The 18,249-nt window shown below is 48.2% G+C and overlaps 1 protein-coding gene across 2 annotated transcripts in view; it reads left to right on the plus strand.

Annotated features, from left to right (window-relative positions):
* bicdl2 (BICD family like cargo adaptor 2) overlaps positions 1 to 18,249 on the plus strand; it is a 32,982-nt gene that overhangs the window by 1,620 nt on the left and 13,113 nt on the right. Inside the window, exons 2-6 of one of the 2 annotated variants that reach the window (XM_045690319.2) lie at positions 3,660 to 4,572; positions 6,227 to 6,442; positions 10,138 to 10,254; positions 10,837 to 10,983; positions 12,490 to 12,642. In XM_045690319.2, coding sequence (XP_045546275.1) covers positions 4,324 to 4,572; positions 6,227 to 6,442; positions 10,138 to 10,254; positions 10,837 to 10,983; positions 12,490 to 12,642 — 882 coding nt within the window. In that variant the 5' untranslated portion in view covers positions 3,660 to 4,323. The remainder of the gene's footprint in view (positions 1 to 3,659; positions 4,573 to 6,226; positions 6,443 to 10,137; positions 10,255 to 10,836; positions 10,984 to 12,489; positions 12,643 to 18,249) is intronic. The other variant, XM_045690321.2, reaches the window with a different exon arrangement.

The following is an 18,249-nucleotide window of genomic DNA, read 5'->3' on the forward strand; positions in this document are numbered from 1 at the left end:
GGTAGTGTGTGGTGTTAATGGGTAGTGTGTGGTGTTAATGGGTAGTGTTAATGGGTAGTGTGTGGTGTTAATGGGTAGTGTGTGGTGTTAATGGGTAGTGTGTGGTGTTAATGGGTAGTGTATGGTGTTAATGGGTAGTGTTTGGTGTTAATGTGTGTGTGGTGTTAATGGGTAGTGTGTGGTGTTAATGGGTAGTGTGTGGTGTTAATGGGTAGTGTATGGTGTTAATGGGTAGTGTGTGGTGTTAATGGGTAGTGTGTGGTGTTAATGGGTAGTGTATGGTGTTAATGGGTAGTGTGTGGTGTTAATGGGTAGTGTATGGTGTTAATGGGTAGTGTGTGGTGTTAATGGGTAGTGTGTGGTGTTAATGGGTAGTGTGTGGTGTTAATGGGTAGTGTATGGTGTTAATGGGTAGTGTTTGGTGTTAATGTGTGTGTGGTGTTAATGGGTAGTGTGTGGTGTTAATGGGTAGTGTGTGGTGTTAATGGGTAGTGTATGGTGTTAATGGGTAGTGTTTGGTGTTAATGTGTGTGTGGTGTTAATGGGTAGTGTGTGGTGTTAATGGGTAGTGTGTGGTGTTAATGGGTAGTGTATGGTGTTAATGGGTAGTGTGTGGTGTTAATGGGTAGTGTATGGTGTTAATGGGTAGTGTGTGGTGTTAATGGGTAGTGTGTGGTGTTAATGGGTATTGTGTGGTGTTAATGGGTAGTGTATGGTGTTAATGGGTAGTGTTTGGTGTTAATGTGTGTGTGGTGTTAATGGGTAGTGTGTGTGTGTAGAGGACAATACAGTTCTCTCTGTTCCATACTGTCTGTTCATGCAACCCAAACCAGCTCTTAGAGAAGGGTGTGTATCGGTGTGACTGTGGAATGCAGGAGGTGGTTAGGGTATGCCACTGAAACTGCTATTTATAGTAACGTAGTAGCATAGCGGTAGTATTGTAGTAGCATAGCGGTAGTATTGTAGTAGCATAGCGGTAGTATTGTAGTAGTATAGTGGTAGTATTGTAGTAGTATATTGGTAGCATAGCGGTAGTATAGTGGTAGTATTGCGGTAGTATAGTAGTAGCATGGCGGTAGTATTGTAGTAGTATAGTAGTAGTATTGTGGTAGTATATTGGTAGCATAGCGGTAGTATAGTGGTAGCATTGTGGTAGTATAGTGGTAGTATTGTGGTAGTATAGGGGTAGTATTGAAGTAGTATATTGGTAGTATTGTAGTAGCATAGCGGTAGTATTGTAGTAGCATAGCGGTAGTATTGTAGTAGCATAGCGGTAGTATTGTAGTAGCATAATGGTAGCATAGCGGTAGTATAGTGGTAGTATTGTGGTAGTATAGGGGTAGTATTGAAGTAGTATATTGGTAGTACTGTAGCAGTATAGTGGTAGTAATGTAGTAGCATAGTGGTAGTATTGTAGTAGTATAGTGGTAGCATAGCGGTAGCATAGTGGTAGTATTGTGGTAGTATAGTGGTATATTGGTAGTACTGTAGTAGAATAGTGGTAGTATTGTAGTAGTATATTGGTAGTATAGTAGTAGTATAGTGGTAGTATTGTAGTAGTATAGTGGTATCATTGCAGTAGCATAGCGGTAGTATTGTGGTAGTATAGTGGTAGTATTATAGTATAGTGGTAGTATAGTGGTAGCATAATAGTGGTAGCATAATAGTGGTATAATAGTATAGTTTCGGGATATTAGTATAGTGGTAGTATTGCAATATAGTGGTAGTATTATAGTATGGTGGCATTATAGTGGTAGTATTGTAGTATAGTGGCAGTCTAGCTGTATAGTGGCAGTCTAGTAGTATAGCGGCAGTATAGTGTCAGCATAGTAGTATAGCGGTAGTATTGTAGTATAGTGGCAGTCCAGCAGTATAGCGGCAGTATAGTAGTATATCGGTAGCATTGTAGTATAGTGGCAGTATAGTAGTTTAGCGGTAGTATTGTAGTATAGTGGCAGCATAGTAATATAGTGGTAGTATTATAGTATAGTGGCAGTGTAGTAGTATAGCGGTATTATTGTAGTATAGTGGCAGCATAGTAGTATAGTGGTGGTATTGTGGTATAGTGGCAGTCTAGTAGTATAGTGGCAGTATAGTAGTATAGTGGTAGTATTGTAGTATGGGGTCAGTCTAGTAGTATAGTGGCAGAATAGTGGCAGCATAGTAGTATAGCGGGAATATTGTAGTATGGTGACAGTCTAGTAGTATAGTGGCAGTCTAGTAGTATAGTGGTAGTATTGTAGTATAGTGGCAGTATAGTAGTATAGTGGTAGTATTGTAGTAGAGTGGTAGTATTGTAGTATAGTGGCAGTCTAGTAATATAGTGTCAGCATAGTAGTATAGTGGTAGTATTGTAGTATAGTGGCAGTCTAGTAATATAGTGTCAGCATAGTAGTATAGTGGTAGTATCATGGTAGTATAGGGTAAGGGTTAGTATAGTGGTAGTATAGTGGTAGTATTGTAGTATAGTGGCAGTCTAGTAATATTGTGTCAGCATAGTAGTGTAGTGGTAGTAATGTGGTATAGTGGTAGGTGGTAGTATCATGGTATTATAGCGGTAGTATAGTAGTAGTATCATGGTAGTATAGGGTAAGGGTTAGTATAGTGGTAGTATAGTGGTAGTAATGTGGTATAGTGTCAGTCTAGTAGTATAGTGGCAGTCTAGTAATATAGTGTCAGTCTAGTAGTATAGCGGTAACATTGTAGCATAGTGGTAGGTGGTAGTATCATGGTATTATAGCTGTAGTATAGTAGTAGTATCATGGTAGTATAGGGTAAGGGTTAGTATGGTGGTAGTATAGTGGTAGTAGTGTAGCACTATAGTGGCAGTATTGTAGTATTGTGGTGGTCTTACTGTAGTAAAGTGGTAGTATTGTTGTAGAATAGTGTTGGTATTGTAGTATAGTGGCAGTATAGTGGTACTATTGTAGTACTATAGTGGTAGCATTGTTGTAGAATAGTGGTAGTATTGTAGTATAGCGGTAGTATTGTAGTATTATATTGGTAGTATTTTACGATGGTGGTAGTATTGTAGTAGAGTAGTGATAGTATTGTAGTTTTTTAGCGGTAGTATTGTGGTATAGTGGTGGTAATGTAGTAGAATAGTGGTAGTATTATAGTATAGTGGTAGTATTGTAGTTTTTTAGTGGTAATATTATAGTATAGTGGTGGTATTGTAGTAGAATAGTGGTAGTACTGTAGTATAATGGTAGTATTGTAGCAGTATAGTGTTAATACCATAGTATATTGGTAGTATAGTGGTAGTATTGTAGTAATACTGTAGTATAGTGGTAGTATAGTGGTAGTATTGTATTAGGTAAATGTAATACCGTCTTACCATTCATATCATCACCATTCAGCCAATCAGCTTCCACATCATCACCATTCAGCCAATCAGCTTCCACATCATCACCATTCAGCCAATCAGCTTTCACATCATCACCATTCAGCCAATCAGCTTCCACATCATCACCATTCAGCCAATCAGCTTTCACATCATCACCATTCAGCCAATCAGCTTCCACATCATCACCATTCAGCCAATCAGCTTTCACATCATCACCATTCAGCCAATCAGCTTCCACATCATCACCATTCAGCCAATCAGCTTTCACATCATCACCATTCAGCCAATCAGGGACTGTTTCTGTTTGTTTTAGTTTCAGAGAGCCCGACCAATCCAGGGGGGCCTTCACCTCTCCACCCTATCCCAGACCAGACCAGTCCAGACCAGACCAGTCCAGATCAAACCAGAACGAAACCAGTTCCAACCAGACCAGACCACTCCAGACCAGTCCAGATCAAACCAGAACGAAACCAGTTCCAACCAGACCAGACCAGTCCAGACCAGTCCAGACCAGACCAGTCCAGACCAGTCCAGACCAGACCAGTCCAGACCAGTCCAGATCAAACCAGAACGAAACCAGTTCCAACCAGTCCAGACCAGTCCAGATCAAACCAGATCAAACCAGAACGAAACCAGTTCCAACCAGACCAGACCAGACCAGACCAGTCCAGATCAAACCAGAACGAAACCAGTTCCAACCAGACCAGACCAGTCCAGACCAGACCAGACCAGACCAGAACAATTAAGAGACGGCGTAACGGACTGAGAGATGAGGGGCGGGGCTGTCTGACCCCTGACCCCTAACAAGGTGGTGTAACCTCTGACCCCTGACCCCTAACAAGGTGGTGTAACCTCTGACCCCTGACCCCTAACAAGGTGGTGTAACCTCTGACCCCTGACCCCTAACAAGGTGGTGTAACCTCTGACCCCTGACCCCTAACAAGGTGGTGTAACCTCTGACCCCTGTGGCTCCTCCGATGTTCTGCAGAAAGGACAGCCTTCCCTCCCCCAGCTTGGAAGACTCCTTCTTCCCCCTCTCCTCCTCCTCCTCCTCCTCCTCCTGCCGCCAGGGTGGGAGTGGTTCCATGGGGAAGGCGGGGTTAAAGGCGGAGCTGGAGGCGGGATTAGAGACAGATCTGATCCTGGCTGCTGAGCTGGGCCAGGCTCTGTTGGAGAGGAATGTAGAGCTGGCCGAGGCACTGACGCAGAGAGACAGACAGGTAGAGGTGAGACAACTGACGCAGAGAGACAGACAGACAGGTAGAGGTGAGACAACTGACGCAGAGAGACAGACAGGTAGAGGTGAGACAACTGACGCAGAGAGACAGACAGACAGGTAGAGGTGAGACAACTGACGCAGAGAGACAGACAGGTAGAGGTGAGACAACTGACGCAGAGAGACAGACAGACAGGTAGAGGCGAGACAACTGACACAGAGAGACAGACAGGTAGAGGTGAGACAACTGACGCAGAGAGACAGACAGACAGGTAGAGGTGAGACAACTGACGCAGAGAGACAGACAGGTAGAGGTGAGACAACTGACGCAGAGAGACAGACAGGTAGAGGTGAGACAACTGACGCAGAGAGACAGACAGACAGGTAGAGGTGAGACAACTGACAGAGAGACAGACAGACAGGTAGAGGTGAGACAACTGACAGAGAGACAGACAGACAGGTAGAGGTGAGACAACTGACAGAGAGACAGACAGACAGGTAGAGGTGAGACAACTGACGCAGAGAGACAGACAGACAGGTAGAGGTGAGACAACTGACGCAGAGAGGCAGACAGGTAGAGGTGAGACGACTGACGCAGAGAGACAGACAGACAGGTAGAGGTGAGACAACTGACGCAGAGAGACAGACAGGTAGAGGTGAGACAACTGACGCAGAGAGACAGACAGACAGGTAGAGGTGAGACAACTGATGCAGAGAGACAGACAGGTAGAGGTGAGACAACTGACGCAGAGAGACAGACAGACAGGTAGAGGTGAGACAACTGACGCAGAGAGACAGACAGGTAGAGGTGAGACAACTGACGCAGAGAGACAGACAGACAGGTAGAGGTGAGACAACTGACGCAGAGAGACAGACAGGTAGAGGTGAGACAACTGACGCAGAGAGACAGACAGACAGGTAGAGGTGAGACAACTGACAGAGAGACAGACAGACAGGTAGAGGTGAGACAACTGACAGAGAGACAGACAGACAGGTAGAGGTGAGACAACTGACAGAGAGACAGACAGACAGGTAGAGGTGAGACAACTGACGCAGAGAGACAGACAGACAGGTAGAGGTGAGACAACTGACGCAGAGAGACAGACAGGTAGAGGTGAGACAACTGACGCAGAGAGACAGACAGGTAGAGGTGAGACAACTGACGCAGAGAGACAGACAGGTAGAGGTGAGACAACTGACAGAGAGACAGACAGACAGGTAGAGGTGAGACAACTGACAGAGAGACAGACAGACAGGTAGAGGTGAGACAACTGACAGAGAGACAGACAGACAGGTAGAGGTGAGACAACTGACGCAGAGAGACAGACAGACAGGTAGAGGTGAGACAACTGACGCAGAGAGACAGACAGACAGGTAGAGGTGAGACAACTGACAGAGAGACAGACAGACAGGTAGAGGTGAGACAACTGACAGAGAGACAGACAGACAGACAGACAGGTAGAGGTGAGACACCTGACGCAGAGAGACAGACATGTAGAGGTGAGACAACTGACGCAGACAGACAGACAGATAGAACTAGTGTTTTAGGAGCAACGATGTAAATGCAGTGTGTGTGTGTGTGTGTGTGTGTGTGTGTGTGTGTGTGTGTGTGTGTGTGTGTGTGTGTGTGTGTGTGTGTGTGTGTGTGTGTGTGTGTGTGTCAGGTCCTGCAACAGGAGAAGCATGTTCTCCAGAGGAGGCTGGAGGTGTGTGAGCTGTCGTCACAACAGAGAGAGGCGGAGCTAACCTCCGACCTCTCCTCCTCACTGGCCGAGCTGGACCGACATCACAGCCGGGAGCAGGGCCAGAAGAAGGAGGGAAACACACAGCTGACTGAGCTGGCCAATCACAACCACCGCCTGGTGGAAGAGCTGGCAGAGGTACAGACAAACACACATCGATTGTTTTACATTTTAGTCATTTTAGCAGACGCTCTTATCCAGACACCATGCTCTACCAACTGAGCCCCACGGGACCTGAGGGGAGTTTTAGTCATTTAGCAGACGCTCTTATCCAGACACCATGCTCTACCAACTGAGCCCCACGGGACCTGAGGGGAGTTTTAGTCATTTAGCAGACGCTCTTATCCAGACACCATGCTCTACCAACTGAGCCCCACGGGACCTGAGGGGAGTTTTAGTCATTTAGCAGACGCTCTTATCCAGACACCATGCTCTACCAACTGAGCCCCACGGGACCTGAGGGGAGTTTTAGTCATTTAGCAGACGCTCTTATCCAGACACCATGCTCTACCAACTGAGCCCCACGGGACCTGAGGGGAGTTTTAGTCATTTAGCAGACGCTCTTATCCAGAGCGACTTACAGTAGTGAATGCATACATTTCATTAAAAAAATTCCGTACTGGTCCCCCCGTGGGAATCGAACCCACAACCCTGGCGTTGCAAACACCATGCTCTACCAACTGAGCCCCACGGGACCTGAGGGGAGTTTTAGTCATTTAGCAGACGCTCTTATCCAGAGGGGATAAGGGACCTGAGGGGACCGGTGGCTTAGATGAGTTCCAGGTAGGCTACATTGTAGACTCCTGCTAGAGCTTAACTCCTGGATAGGTGAGGTTAGGGTTAGGGTTAACCTAAGAGGTTAGGGTTAGGGTTAGGGGTTAGGGTTAGGGTTAAGGTTAACCTAAGAGGTAAGGGTTAAGGTTAACCTAAGAGGTAAGGGTTAGGGTTAACCTAAGAGGTTAGGGTTAGGGTTAGGGTTAACCTAAGAGGTTAGGGTTAGGGTTAACCTAATGTAACAGTGTAGGCTCCGTCCCTCTCTTCGCCCCAACCTGGGCTTGAACCAGGGACCCTCTGCACACATCAACAACTGACACCCCACGAAGCATCGTTACCCATCGCGCCACAAAAGCCGCGGCCCTTGCAACGCAAGGGGAAACCCTACTTCAAGTCTCAGAGCGAGTGACGTCACAGATTGAAACGCTATTAGCGCGCACCACCGCTAACTAACTAGCCATTTCAGATCGGTTACACTAAGAGGTTAGGGGTTAGGGTTAGGGTTAACCTAAGAGGTTAGGGTTAGGGTTAACCTAGAGGTTAGGGTTAGGGTTAACCTAAGAGGTTAGGGTTAGGGTTAGGGTTAACCTAAGAGGTTAGGGTTAGGGTTAGGGTTAACCTAAGAGGTTAGGGTTAGGGTTAGGGTTAACCTAAGAGGTTAGGGTTAGGGTAAGGGGTTAGGGGTTAGGGTTAGGGTAAGGGTTAGAGTTAACCTAAGAGGTTAGGGTTAGGGTTAGGTGTTAGGGGTTAGGGTTAGGGTAAGGGTTAGAGTTAGGGTTAGGGTTAGGGTTAGGGTTAGGGGTTAGGGGTTAGGGTTAACCTAAGAGGTAAGGGTTAGGGTTAACCTAAGAGGTTAGGGTTAGGGGTTAGGGTTAACCTAAGAGGTTAGGGTTAGGGTTAGGGTTAACCTAAGAGGTTAGGGTTAGGGGTTAGGGTTAGGGTTAGGGTTAGGGTTAACCTAAGAGGTTAGGGTTAGGGTTAACCTAAGAGGTTAGGGTTAGGGTTAACCTAAGAGGTTAGGGATAGGGTTAGGGGTTAGGAGTTAGGGTTAGGGTTAGCCTAAGAGGTTAGGGTTAGGGGTTAGGGTTAGGGTTAACCTAAGAGGTTAGGGTTAGGGGTTAGGGTTAGGGTTAGGGTTAACCTAAGAGGTTAGGGTTAGGGTTAGGGTCAACCTAAGAGGTTAGGGTTAGGGTTAGGGTCAACCTAAGAGGTTAGGGTTAACCTAAGAGGTTAGGGTTAGGGTTAGGGTTAACCTAAGAGGTTAGGGTTAGGGTTAGGGTTAACCTAAGAGGTTAGGGTTAGGGTAAGGGGTTAGGGGTTAGGGTTAGGGTAAGGGTTAGAGTTAACCTAAGAAGTTAGGGTTAGGGTTAACCTAAGAGGTTAGGGTTAGGGTTAGGGTTAACCTAAGAGGTTAGGGTTAGGGTTAGGGTTAACCTAAGAGGTTAGGGTTAGGGTTAGGGTTAACCTAAGAGGTTAGAGTTAGGGTGAGGGGTTAGGGGTTAGGGTTAGGGTAAGGGTTAGAGTTAACCTAAGAGGTTAGGGTTAGGGTTAGGTGTTAGGGGTTAGGGTTAGGGTAAGGGTTAGAGTTAACCTAAGAGGTTAGGGTTAGGGTTAGGGGTTAGGGGTTAGGGTTAACCTAAGAGGTAAGGGTTAGGGTTAACCTAAGAGGTTAGGGTTAGGGTTAGGGGTTAGGGTTAGGGTTAGGGTTAGGGTTAACCTAAGAGGTTAGGGTTAGGGTTAACCTAAGAGGTTAGGGTTAGGGTTAACCTAAGAGGTTAGGGTTAGGGTTAGGGGTTAGGGTTAGGGTTAGCCTAAGAGGTTAGGGTTAGGGGTTAGGGTTAGGGTTAACCTAAGAGGTTAGGGTTAGGGGTTAGGGTTAGGGTTAGGGTTAACCTAAGAGGTTAGGGTTAGGGTTAACCTAAGAGGTTAGGGGTTAGGGGTTAGGGTTAGGGTTAGGGTTAGGGTTAACCTAAGAGGTTAGGGGTTAGGGTTAGGGTTAGGGTTAACCTAAGAGGTTAGGGTTAGGGGTTAGGGGTTAGGGTTAGGGTTAGGGTTAACCTAAGAGGTTAACCAGGGAGGCCACACCAGATCCAGTGCCTAAGTCGAGGTTCGTCCAGGTCGCTGGGACATTGGGAGATGTCTTCAATACCTTCGAACTGTGGCGTGGCACACAATTGGTTGATGCAATGAAACTGCTTCAAAGTAGTCAGACAGGAACTGGACAGTTGTGGAATGGAATGTAGACCAGCCAGCTGAATCAGTCACACCTACATTAATCACAACCCTCTCTCCCTCCCTGTCCTCCCTCTCTCCCTCCCTGTCCTCCCTCTCTCCCTCCCTGTCCTCCCTCTCTCCCTCCCTGTCCTCCCTCTCTCCCTGTCCTCCCTCTCTCCCTCCCTGTCCTCCCCCCTCCCTGTCCTCCCTCTCTCCCTCCCTGTCCTCCCTCTCTCCCTCCCTGTCCTCCCCCCTCCCTGTCCTCCCTCTCTCCCTCCCTGTCCTCCCCCCTCCCTGTCCTCCCCCCTCCCCCTCCCTGTCCTCCCTCTCTCCCTCCCTGTCCTCCCCCCTCCCCTCCCTGTCCTCCCCCCTCCCTGTCCTCCCCCCTCCCTGTCCTCCCCCCTCCCTGTCCTCCCTCTCTCCCTCCCTGTCCTCCCCCCTCCCTGTCCTCCCTCTCTTCCTCCCTGTCCTCCCCCCTCCCCTCCCTGTCCTCCCCCCTCCCTGTCCTCCCTCTCTCCCTCCCTGTCCTCCCCCTCCCTGTCCTCCCTCTCTCCCTCCCTGTCATCACCCCTCCCCTCCCTGTCCTCCCCCCTCCCTGTCCTCCCTCTCTCCCTCCCTGTCCTCCCTCTCTCCCTCCCTGTCCTCCCTCTCTCCCTCCCTGTCCTCCCCCCTCCCTGTCCTCCCTCTCTCCCTCCCTGTCCTCCCCCCTCCCTGTCCTCCCTCTCTCCCTCCCTGTCCTCCCCCCTCCCTGTCCTCCCTCTCTCCCTCCCTGTCCTCCCCCCTCCCTGTCCTCCCTGTCCTCCCTTTCTCCCTCCCTGTCCTCCCCCCTCCCTGTCCTCCCTCAGGCTGTCTCAGCAGAACACTCGTTGCGTGTGGAACTCCGTTCACTCCGAGAAGAGATGGAAGAATCCTCCCTCAGCAAAACCATTAGTTCTACACAACTAGACAGCACACAAGCAGAGGTATACACACACACACACACACACACACACACACACACACACACACACACACACACACACACACACACACACACACACACACACACACACACACACACACACACACACACACACACACACACACACACACACACACACACCTCCCTCTATCCAGTCCTCTCAACTCCTCTCCTCTCATCTCTCATCACTCCTCTCCTCCCCTCCCCTCCTCCCCTCCTCTCCTCTCCTCTCCTCTCCTCTCCTCTCCTCTCCTCTCCTCTCCTCTCCTCTCCTCTCTCTCCTCTCCTCTCTCCTCTCCTCTCATCCCTCTCTCCTCTCCTCTCCTCTCCTCTCCTCTCCTCTCCTCTCCTCTCCTCTCCTCTCCTCTCCTCTCCTCTCCTTTCCTTTCCTTTCCTTTCCTCTCCTCTCCTCTCCTCTCCTCTCCTCTCCTCTCCTCTCCTCTCCTCCCTCTCCTCTCCTCTCCTCTCCTCTCCTCTCCTCTCCTCTCCTCTCCTCTCCTCTCCTCTCCTCTCCTCTCCTCTCATCCCTCTCTCCTCTCCCCTCCTCTCCTCTCCTCTCATCCCTCTCTCCTCTCCTCTTCAGAACAGGGTGTTGAAGGAGAGGCTGGGAAACATGGAGGAGCAGTTGAGGTTGTGGCAGGAGGACTGTGATAGGCTGAGAGGAGAGAGGGAGAGGCAGAGAGACAGACTGACAGATCTACAGACCAATCTGAGAGAGAGAGAAGCCCAGGTGAGAACACAGGGTCTTGGAGGGACTGGGTTGATTGCTTTATTTGGATGGAGGGGGACATTGGGGATAGAGACAGGGAGTAGGGGGGAGAGAGGGACATTGGGGATAGAGACAGGGAGTAGGGGGGAGAGAGGGACATTGGGGATAGAGACAGGGAGTAGGGGGGAGAGAGGGACATTGGGGATAGAGACAGGGAGTAGGGGGGAGAGAGGGACATTAGGGATAGAGACAGGGAGTAGGGGGGGAGAGAGGGACATTGGGGATAGAGACAGGGAGTAGGGGGAGAGAGGGACATTGGGGATAGAGACAGGGAGTAGGGGGGGAGAGAGGGACATTGGGGATAGAGACAGGGAGTAGGGGGGAGAGAGGGACATTGGGGATAGAGACAGGGAGTAGGGGGAGAGAGGGACATTGGGGATAGAGACAGGGAGTAGGGGGAGAGAGGGACATTGGGGATAGAGACAGGGAGTAGGGGGAGAGAGGGACATTAGGGATAGAGACAGGGAGTAGGGGGGGAGAGAGGGACATTGGGGATAGAGACAGGGAGTAGGGGGGAGGAGAGGGACATTGGGATAGAGACAGGGAGTAGGGGGGGAGAGAGGGACATTGGGGATAGAGACAGGGAGTAGGGGGGAGAGAGGGACATTGGGGATAGAGACAGGGAGTAGGGGGGGAGAGAGGGACATTGGGGATAGAGACAGGGAGTAGGGGGGAGAGAGGGACATTGGGGATAGAGACAGGGAGTAGGGGGGGAGAGAGGGACATTGGGGATAGAGACAGGGAGTAGGGGGGGAGAGAGGGACATTGGGGATATAGACAGGGAGTAGGGGGGGAGAGAGGGACATTGGGGATAGAGACAGGGAGTAGGGGGGGAGAGAGGGGACATTGGGGAAAGAGACAGGGAGTAGGGGGGAGAGAGGGACATTGGGGATAGAGACAGGGAGTAGGGGGGGAGAGGGACATTGGGGATAGAGACAGGGAGTAGGGGGGAGAGAGGGACATTAGGGAAAGAGACAGGGAGTGGGGGGAGGTGAGAGAGGGACATTGGGGATAGAGACAGGGAGTAGGGGGGAGAGAGGGACATTGGGGAAAGAGACAGGGAGTAGGGGGGAGAGAGGGACATTGGGGAAAGAGACAGGGAGTAGGGGGGAGAGAGGGACATTGGGGAAAGAGACAGGGAGTAGGGGGGAGAGAGGGACATTGGGGAAAGAGACAGGGAGCAGGGTGGAGGAGAGAGGGACATTGGGGATAGAGACAGGGAGTAGGGGGGAGAGAGGGACATTGGGGAAAGAGACAGGGAGTAGGGGGGAGAGAGGGACATTGGGGAAAGAGACAGGAGCAGGGTGGATGGTGGGAGGGACTAACCCTGCTAACCCAAGCCTGTGTGTCTGTGTGTGTGTGTGTGTGTGTGTGTGTGTGTGTGTGTGTGTGTGTGTGTGTGTGTGTGTGTGTGTGTGTGTGTGTGTGTGTGTGTGTGTGTGTGTGTGTGTGTGTGTGTGTGTTTAGTTGGAGCAGGAACAGAGTGTGGTGTTTGAGTTGCGGACACTGAGCCGTTCTCTAGAGCGGAGAGTCCAGAGACTGGAAGAGGACAGCAGTCTGGACGACACACACACTCACACACACCCTCTGTCCCTGCTCAGTGAGATACAGCAGACTCAGGTACTCACACACCCTCTGTCCCTGCTCAGTGAGATACAGCAGACTCAGGTACTCACACACCCTCTGTCCCTGCTCAGTGAGATACAGCAGACTCAGGTACTCACACACCCTCTGTCCCTGCTCAGTGAGATACAGCAGACTCAGGTACTCACACACACCCTCTGTCCCTGCTCAGTGAGATACAGCAGACTCAGGTACTCACACACACCCTCTGTCCCTGCTCAGTGAGATACAGCAGACTCAGGTACTCACACACCCTCTGTCCCTGCTCAGTGAGATACAGCAGACTCAGGTACTCACACACCCTCTGTCCCTGCTCAGTGAGATACAGCAGACTCAGGTACTCACACACACCCTCTGTCCCTGCTCAGTGAGATACAGCAGACTCAGGTACTCACACACACCCTCTGTCCCTGCTCAGTGAGATACAGCAGACTCAGGTACTCGCACACCCTCTGTCCCTGCTCAGTGAGATACAGCAGACTCAGGTACTCGCACACCCTCTGTCCCTGCTCAGTGAGATACAGCAGACTCAGGTACTCACACACACCCTCTGTCCCTGCTCAGTGAGATACAGCAGACTCAGGTACTCACACACACCCTCTGTCCCTGCTCAGTGAGATTCAGCAGACTCAGGTACTCACACACCAGTGGAGGCTGCTGAGGGGAGGACGGCTCCTAATAATGTCTGAAACGGAGGAAACGGAATGGCATCAAACACATGGAAACCATGGAAACCATGTATTCGATACCATTCCACTGATTCCGCTCCAGCCGTTACCACGAACCCGTCCTCCGCAATTAAGGTGCCGCCAACCTCCTGTGCTCACCTCCCATCCCCCATAATGCACCTCCCATCCCCCATAATGCACCTCATAATGCATAGTGGACAGCTCATAATAATGGCTGGAATTCAAACCAATGTGTTTGATGTATCTGATACCATTCCACTGATTCCGCTCCAGCCGTTACCACGAGCCCGTCCTCCCCAAGGAAGGTACCACCAAACTCCTGTGCTCACCTCCCATCCCCCATAATGCACCTCCCATCCCCCATAATGCACCTCATAATGCATAGTGGACAGCTCATAATAATGGCTGGAATCAAACCAATGTGTTTGATGTATCTGATACCATTCCACTGATTCCGCTCCAGCCGTTACCACGAACCCGTCCTCCCCAAGGAAGGTACCACCAAACTCCTGTGGCCCACACACTAAAATACTAACAGCTTGTCTCTCTGTGCTGTTTATAAAGACAGGACAGCAGTGGAGTAATGCGGTGCTATTTCACAGTTCACGATAACAGACTTTTTAAAGGTTATTTATGGTTGAGCCCACAGCATAGCGTTCATCATGAATGTGATCTTTGTGAACGGCTGAGTTAAGGCCTTATTAGAGGTTGTTGGCTGTATAGTGACTTGCACTATATAGTGAGGGAAAAAGTATTTGATCCCCTGCTGATTTTGTATGTTTGCCCACTGACAGAGAAATGATCGGTCTGTAATTTTAATGGTAGGTTTATTTGAACAGTGAGAGACAGAATAACTTCTCTGGGCTAGGTGGGACGTGACCGTCCCACCTGCGGGACACACTATTCAACAGCCAGTGAAATAGCATGGCGCAAAATACAAAACACAAAAATATCATAATTTCATTTTCTCAAAGAACCAACTATTTTACACCATTTTAAAGATAAACTTCTCGTTAATCGAACCACATTATCTGATTTCAAAAAGGCTTTACGGCGAAAGCATAAAATTAGATTATGTTAGGACATATACTTCACAAGAAAAACCACATAGCCATTTTCCAAGCAAGGACATGCATCACAACAACCAAAAATACAGTTAAAATATTCACTAACCTTTGATGATCTTCATCAGATGGCACTCATAGGACTTCATGTTACACAATACATGTATGTTTTGCTCGATAAAGTTCATATTTATATCCAAAAAACCCATTTTACATTTGCGCGTGATGTTCAGAAATATTTTGCCTCCAAAACAGCCGGTGATCAGCACATCAATTTACAAAAATACTCATCATAAATGTTGATAAAATATTAAACTGTTATTCAAAGAATTATAGATAAACATCTCCTTAATGCAACCGCTGAGACAGATTTCAAAAAAGCTTCACGGGGAAAGCACTCTTTGCAATAATCTGAGTACAGCGCTCAGAAAACAACAGCAGGCAATACAGATACCCGCCATTTTGGAGTCATCTAAAATCATAAATAGCATTATAAATATTCACGTACCTTTGATGATCTTCATCAGAATGCACTTCCAGGAATTCCCAGGTCCAAAATAAATGTTGTTTTGTTTGATAAAGCCCATCATTTATGTCCAAATACCTCCTTGTTGTTTGCGTGTTCAGTAAGCTACTCCAAATGTACAAAAATAATGCATGAAATGAAATAAAATGTATGAAATGTATGTATTCACTACTGCAAGTCGCTCTGGATAAGAGCGTCTGCTAAATGACTAAAATGAAATGAAAATGAAATGTAGGAAATATTTTCACGACGAAAAGTCAAGAAAAGTTCTATTTACGTTCGTAGAAACATGTCAAACGTTGTATAGCATCAATCTTTAGGGCCTTTTTAACATAAAACTTCAATGATATTCCAACCGGACGATTCCAATGTCTTGAAAAACGTTATGGAACACAGCTACCTCATCACGTGAAGGCGCGCCAATGAACTCATGTCATTTTCTGAGTCACCAACTTCCCGGCCTTCTTGTTCGCTCTCTGTTCACTGCAAAAGCCTGAAACAAGGTTCTAAAGACTGTTGACATCTAGTGGAAGCCGTAGGAAGTGCAAAATGAACCCTAAGTCACTGTGTGTTAGAGAGGCAATGACTTGAAAAGAAGCATCAGATTTCCCACTTCCTGGTTGGATTTTTCTCAGGTTTTTGCCTGCCATATGAGTTCTGTTATACTCACAGACATCATTCAAACAGTTTTAGAAACTTCAGAGTGTTTTCGATCCAAATCTACTAATAATATGCAAATATTTGATGCTGGTCCCGAGTATTAGGCAGTTTACTCTGGACACGCTTTTCATCCGAAATCGAAAATACTGCCCGATATACCCTAAAAACACAACAACAACAAAAATCCAGAAAAAACGCATGTCAAAAATGTTATAAATTGATTTGCATTTTAATGAGGGAAATAGGTATTTGACCCCTCTGCAAAACATGACTTAGGTTTGCACACACCAGGTTTGCACACATCTCAGGAGGGATTTTGTCCCACTCCTCTTTGCAGATCTTCTCCAAGTCATTAAGATTTTGAGGCTGACGTTTGGCAACTCGAACCTTCAGCTCCCTCCACAGATTTTCTATGGGATTAAGGTCTGGAGACTGGCTAGGCCACTCCAGGACCTTAATGTGCTTCTTCTTGAGCCACTCCTTTGTTGCCTTGGCCGTTTGTTTTGGGTCATTGTCATGCTGGAATACCTATCCACGACCCATTTTTAATGCCCTGGCTGAGGGAAGGAGGTTCTCACCCAAGATTTGACGGTACATGGCCCCGTCCATCGTCCCTTTGATGCGGTGAAGTTGTCCTGTCCCCTTAGCAGAAAAACACCCCCAAAACATAATGTTTCCACCTCCATGTTTTACGGTGGGGATGGTGTTCTTGGGGTCATAGGCAGCATTCCTCCTCCTCCAAACACGGTGAGTTGAGTTGATGCCAAAGAGCTCCATTTTGGTCTCATCTGACCACAACACTTTCACCCAGTTGTCCTCTGAATCATTCAGATGTTCATTGGCAAACTTCAGACGGGCATGTATATGTATTCTTGAGCAGGGGGACCTTGCGGGCGCTGCAGGATTTCAGTCCTTCACGGCGTAGTGTGTTACCAATTGTTTTCTTGGTGACTATGGTCCCAGCTGCCTTGAGATCATTGGCAAGATCCTCCCGTGTAGTTCTGGGCTGATTCCTCACCGTTCTCATGATCATTGCAACTCCACGAGGTGAGAACTTGCATGGAGCCCCAGGCCGAGGGATATTGACAGTTCTTTTGTGTTTCTTCCATTTGCGAATAATCGCACCAACTGTTGTCACCTTCTCACTAAGCTGCTTGGTGATGGTCTTGTAGCCCATTCCAGCCTTGTGTAGGTCTACAATCTTGTCCTTGACATCCTTGGAGAGCTCTTTGGTCTTGGCCATGGTGGAGAGTTTGGAATTTGATTGATTGATTGCTTCTGTGGACAGGTGACGGTACATTCAGGTAACAAGCTGAGATTAGGAGCACTCCCTTTAAGAGTGTGCTCCTAATCTTACCTCGTTACCTGTATAAAAGACACATGGGAGCCAGAAATCTTTCTGATTGAGAGGGGGTCAAATACTTATTTCCCTCATTAAAATGCAAATCAATTTATAACATTTTTGACATGCGTTTTTCAGGATTTTTTTGTTGTTATTCTGTCTCTCACTGTTCAAATAAACCTACCATTAAAATTATAGACTGATCATTTCCTTGTCAGTGGGGAAACGTACAAAATCAACAGGGGATCAAATACTTTTTTCGCTCACTGTAGAGGGGTTAGCTGACAACGGCATGAAAACAATGCACTCTCTTTAAAGTCTGTGAGGTGTTGTGATTCTGGATGGCCACTAGGCTAACATCAATGACATGGAATCCCCAACCCTCTACAACACAGCTAGGATGGAATCCCCAACCCTCTACAACACAGCTAGGATGGAATCCCCAACCCTCTATAACACAGCTAGGATGGAATCCCCAACCCTCTACAACACAGCTAGGATGGAATCCCCAACCCTTTATAACACAGCTAGGATGGAATCCCCAACCCCTCTACAACACAGCTAGGATGGAATACCCAACCCTCTATAACACAGCTAGGATGGAATCCCCAACCCTCTACAACACAGCTAGGATGGAATCCCCAACCCTCTATAACACAGCTAGGATGGAATCCCCAACCCATCTATAACACAGCTAGGATGGAATACCCAACCCTCTATAACACAGCTAGGATGGAATCCCCAACCCCTCTACAACACAGCTAGGATGGAATCCCCAACCCTCTATAACACAGCTAGGATGGAATCCCCAACCCCTCTATAACACAGCTAGGATGGAATCCCCAACCCTCTATAACACAGCTAGGATGGAATCCCCAACCCCTCTATAACACAGCTAGGATGGAATCCCCAACCCTCTATAACACAGCTAGGATGGAATCCCCAACCCTCTATAACACAGCTAGGATGGAATCCCCAACCCTCTATAACACAGCTAGGATGGAATCCCCAACCCCTCTATAACACAGCTAGGATGGAATCCCCAACCCTCTACAACACAGCTAGGATGGAATCCCCAACCCTCTATAACACAGCTAGGATGGAATCCCCAACCCCTCTATAACACAGCTAGGATGGAATCCCCAACCCTCTATAACACAGCTAGGATGGAATCCCCAACCCTCTATAACACAGCTAGGATGGAATCCCCAACCCTCTATAACACAGCTAGGATGGAATCCCCAACCCTCTATAACACAGCTAGGATGGAATCCCCAACCCTCTACAACACAGCTAGGATGGAATCCCCAACCCTCTACAACA

Source organism: Salmo salar, chromosome 11 (genome assembly GCF_965601325.2).
Source record: "Salmo salar chromosome 11, fSalSal1, whole genome shotgun sequence".
In the NCBI taxonomy this organism is placed as follows: Eukaryota; Metazoa; Chordata; class Actinopteri; order Salmoniformes; family Salmonidae; genus Salmo; species Salmo salar.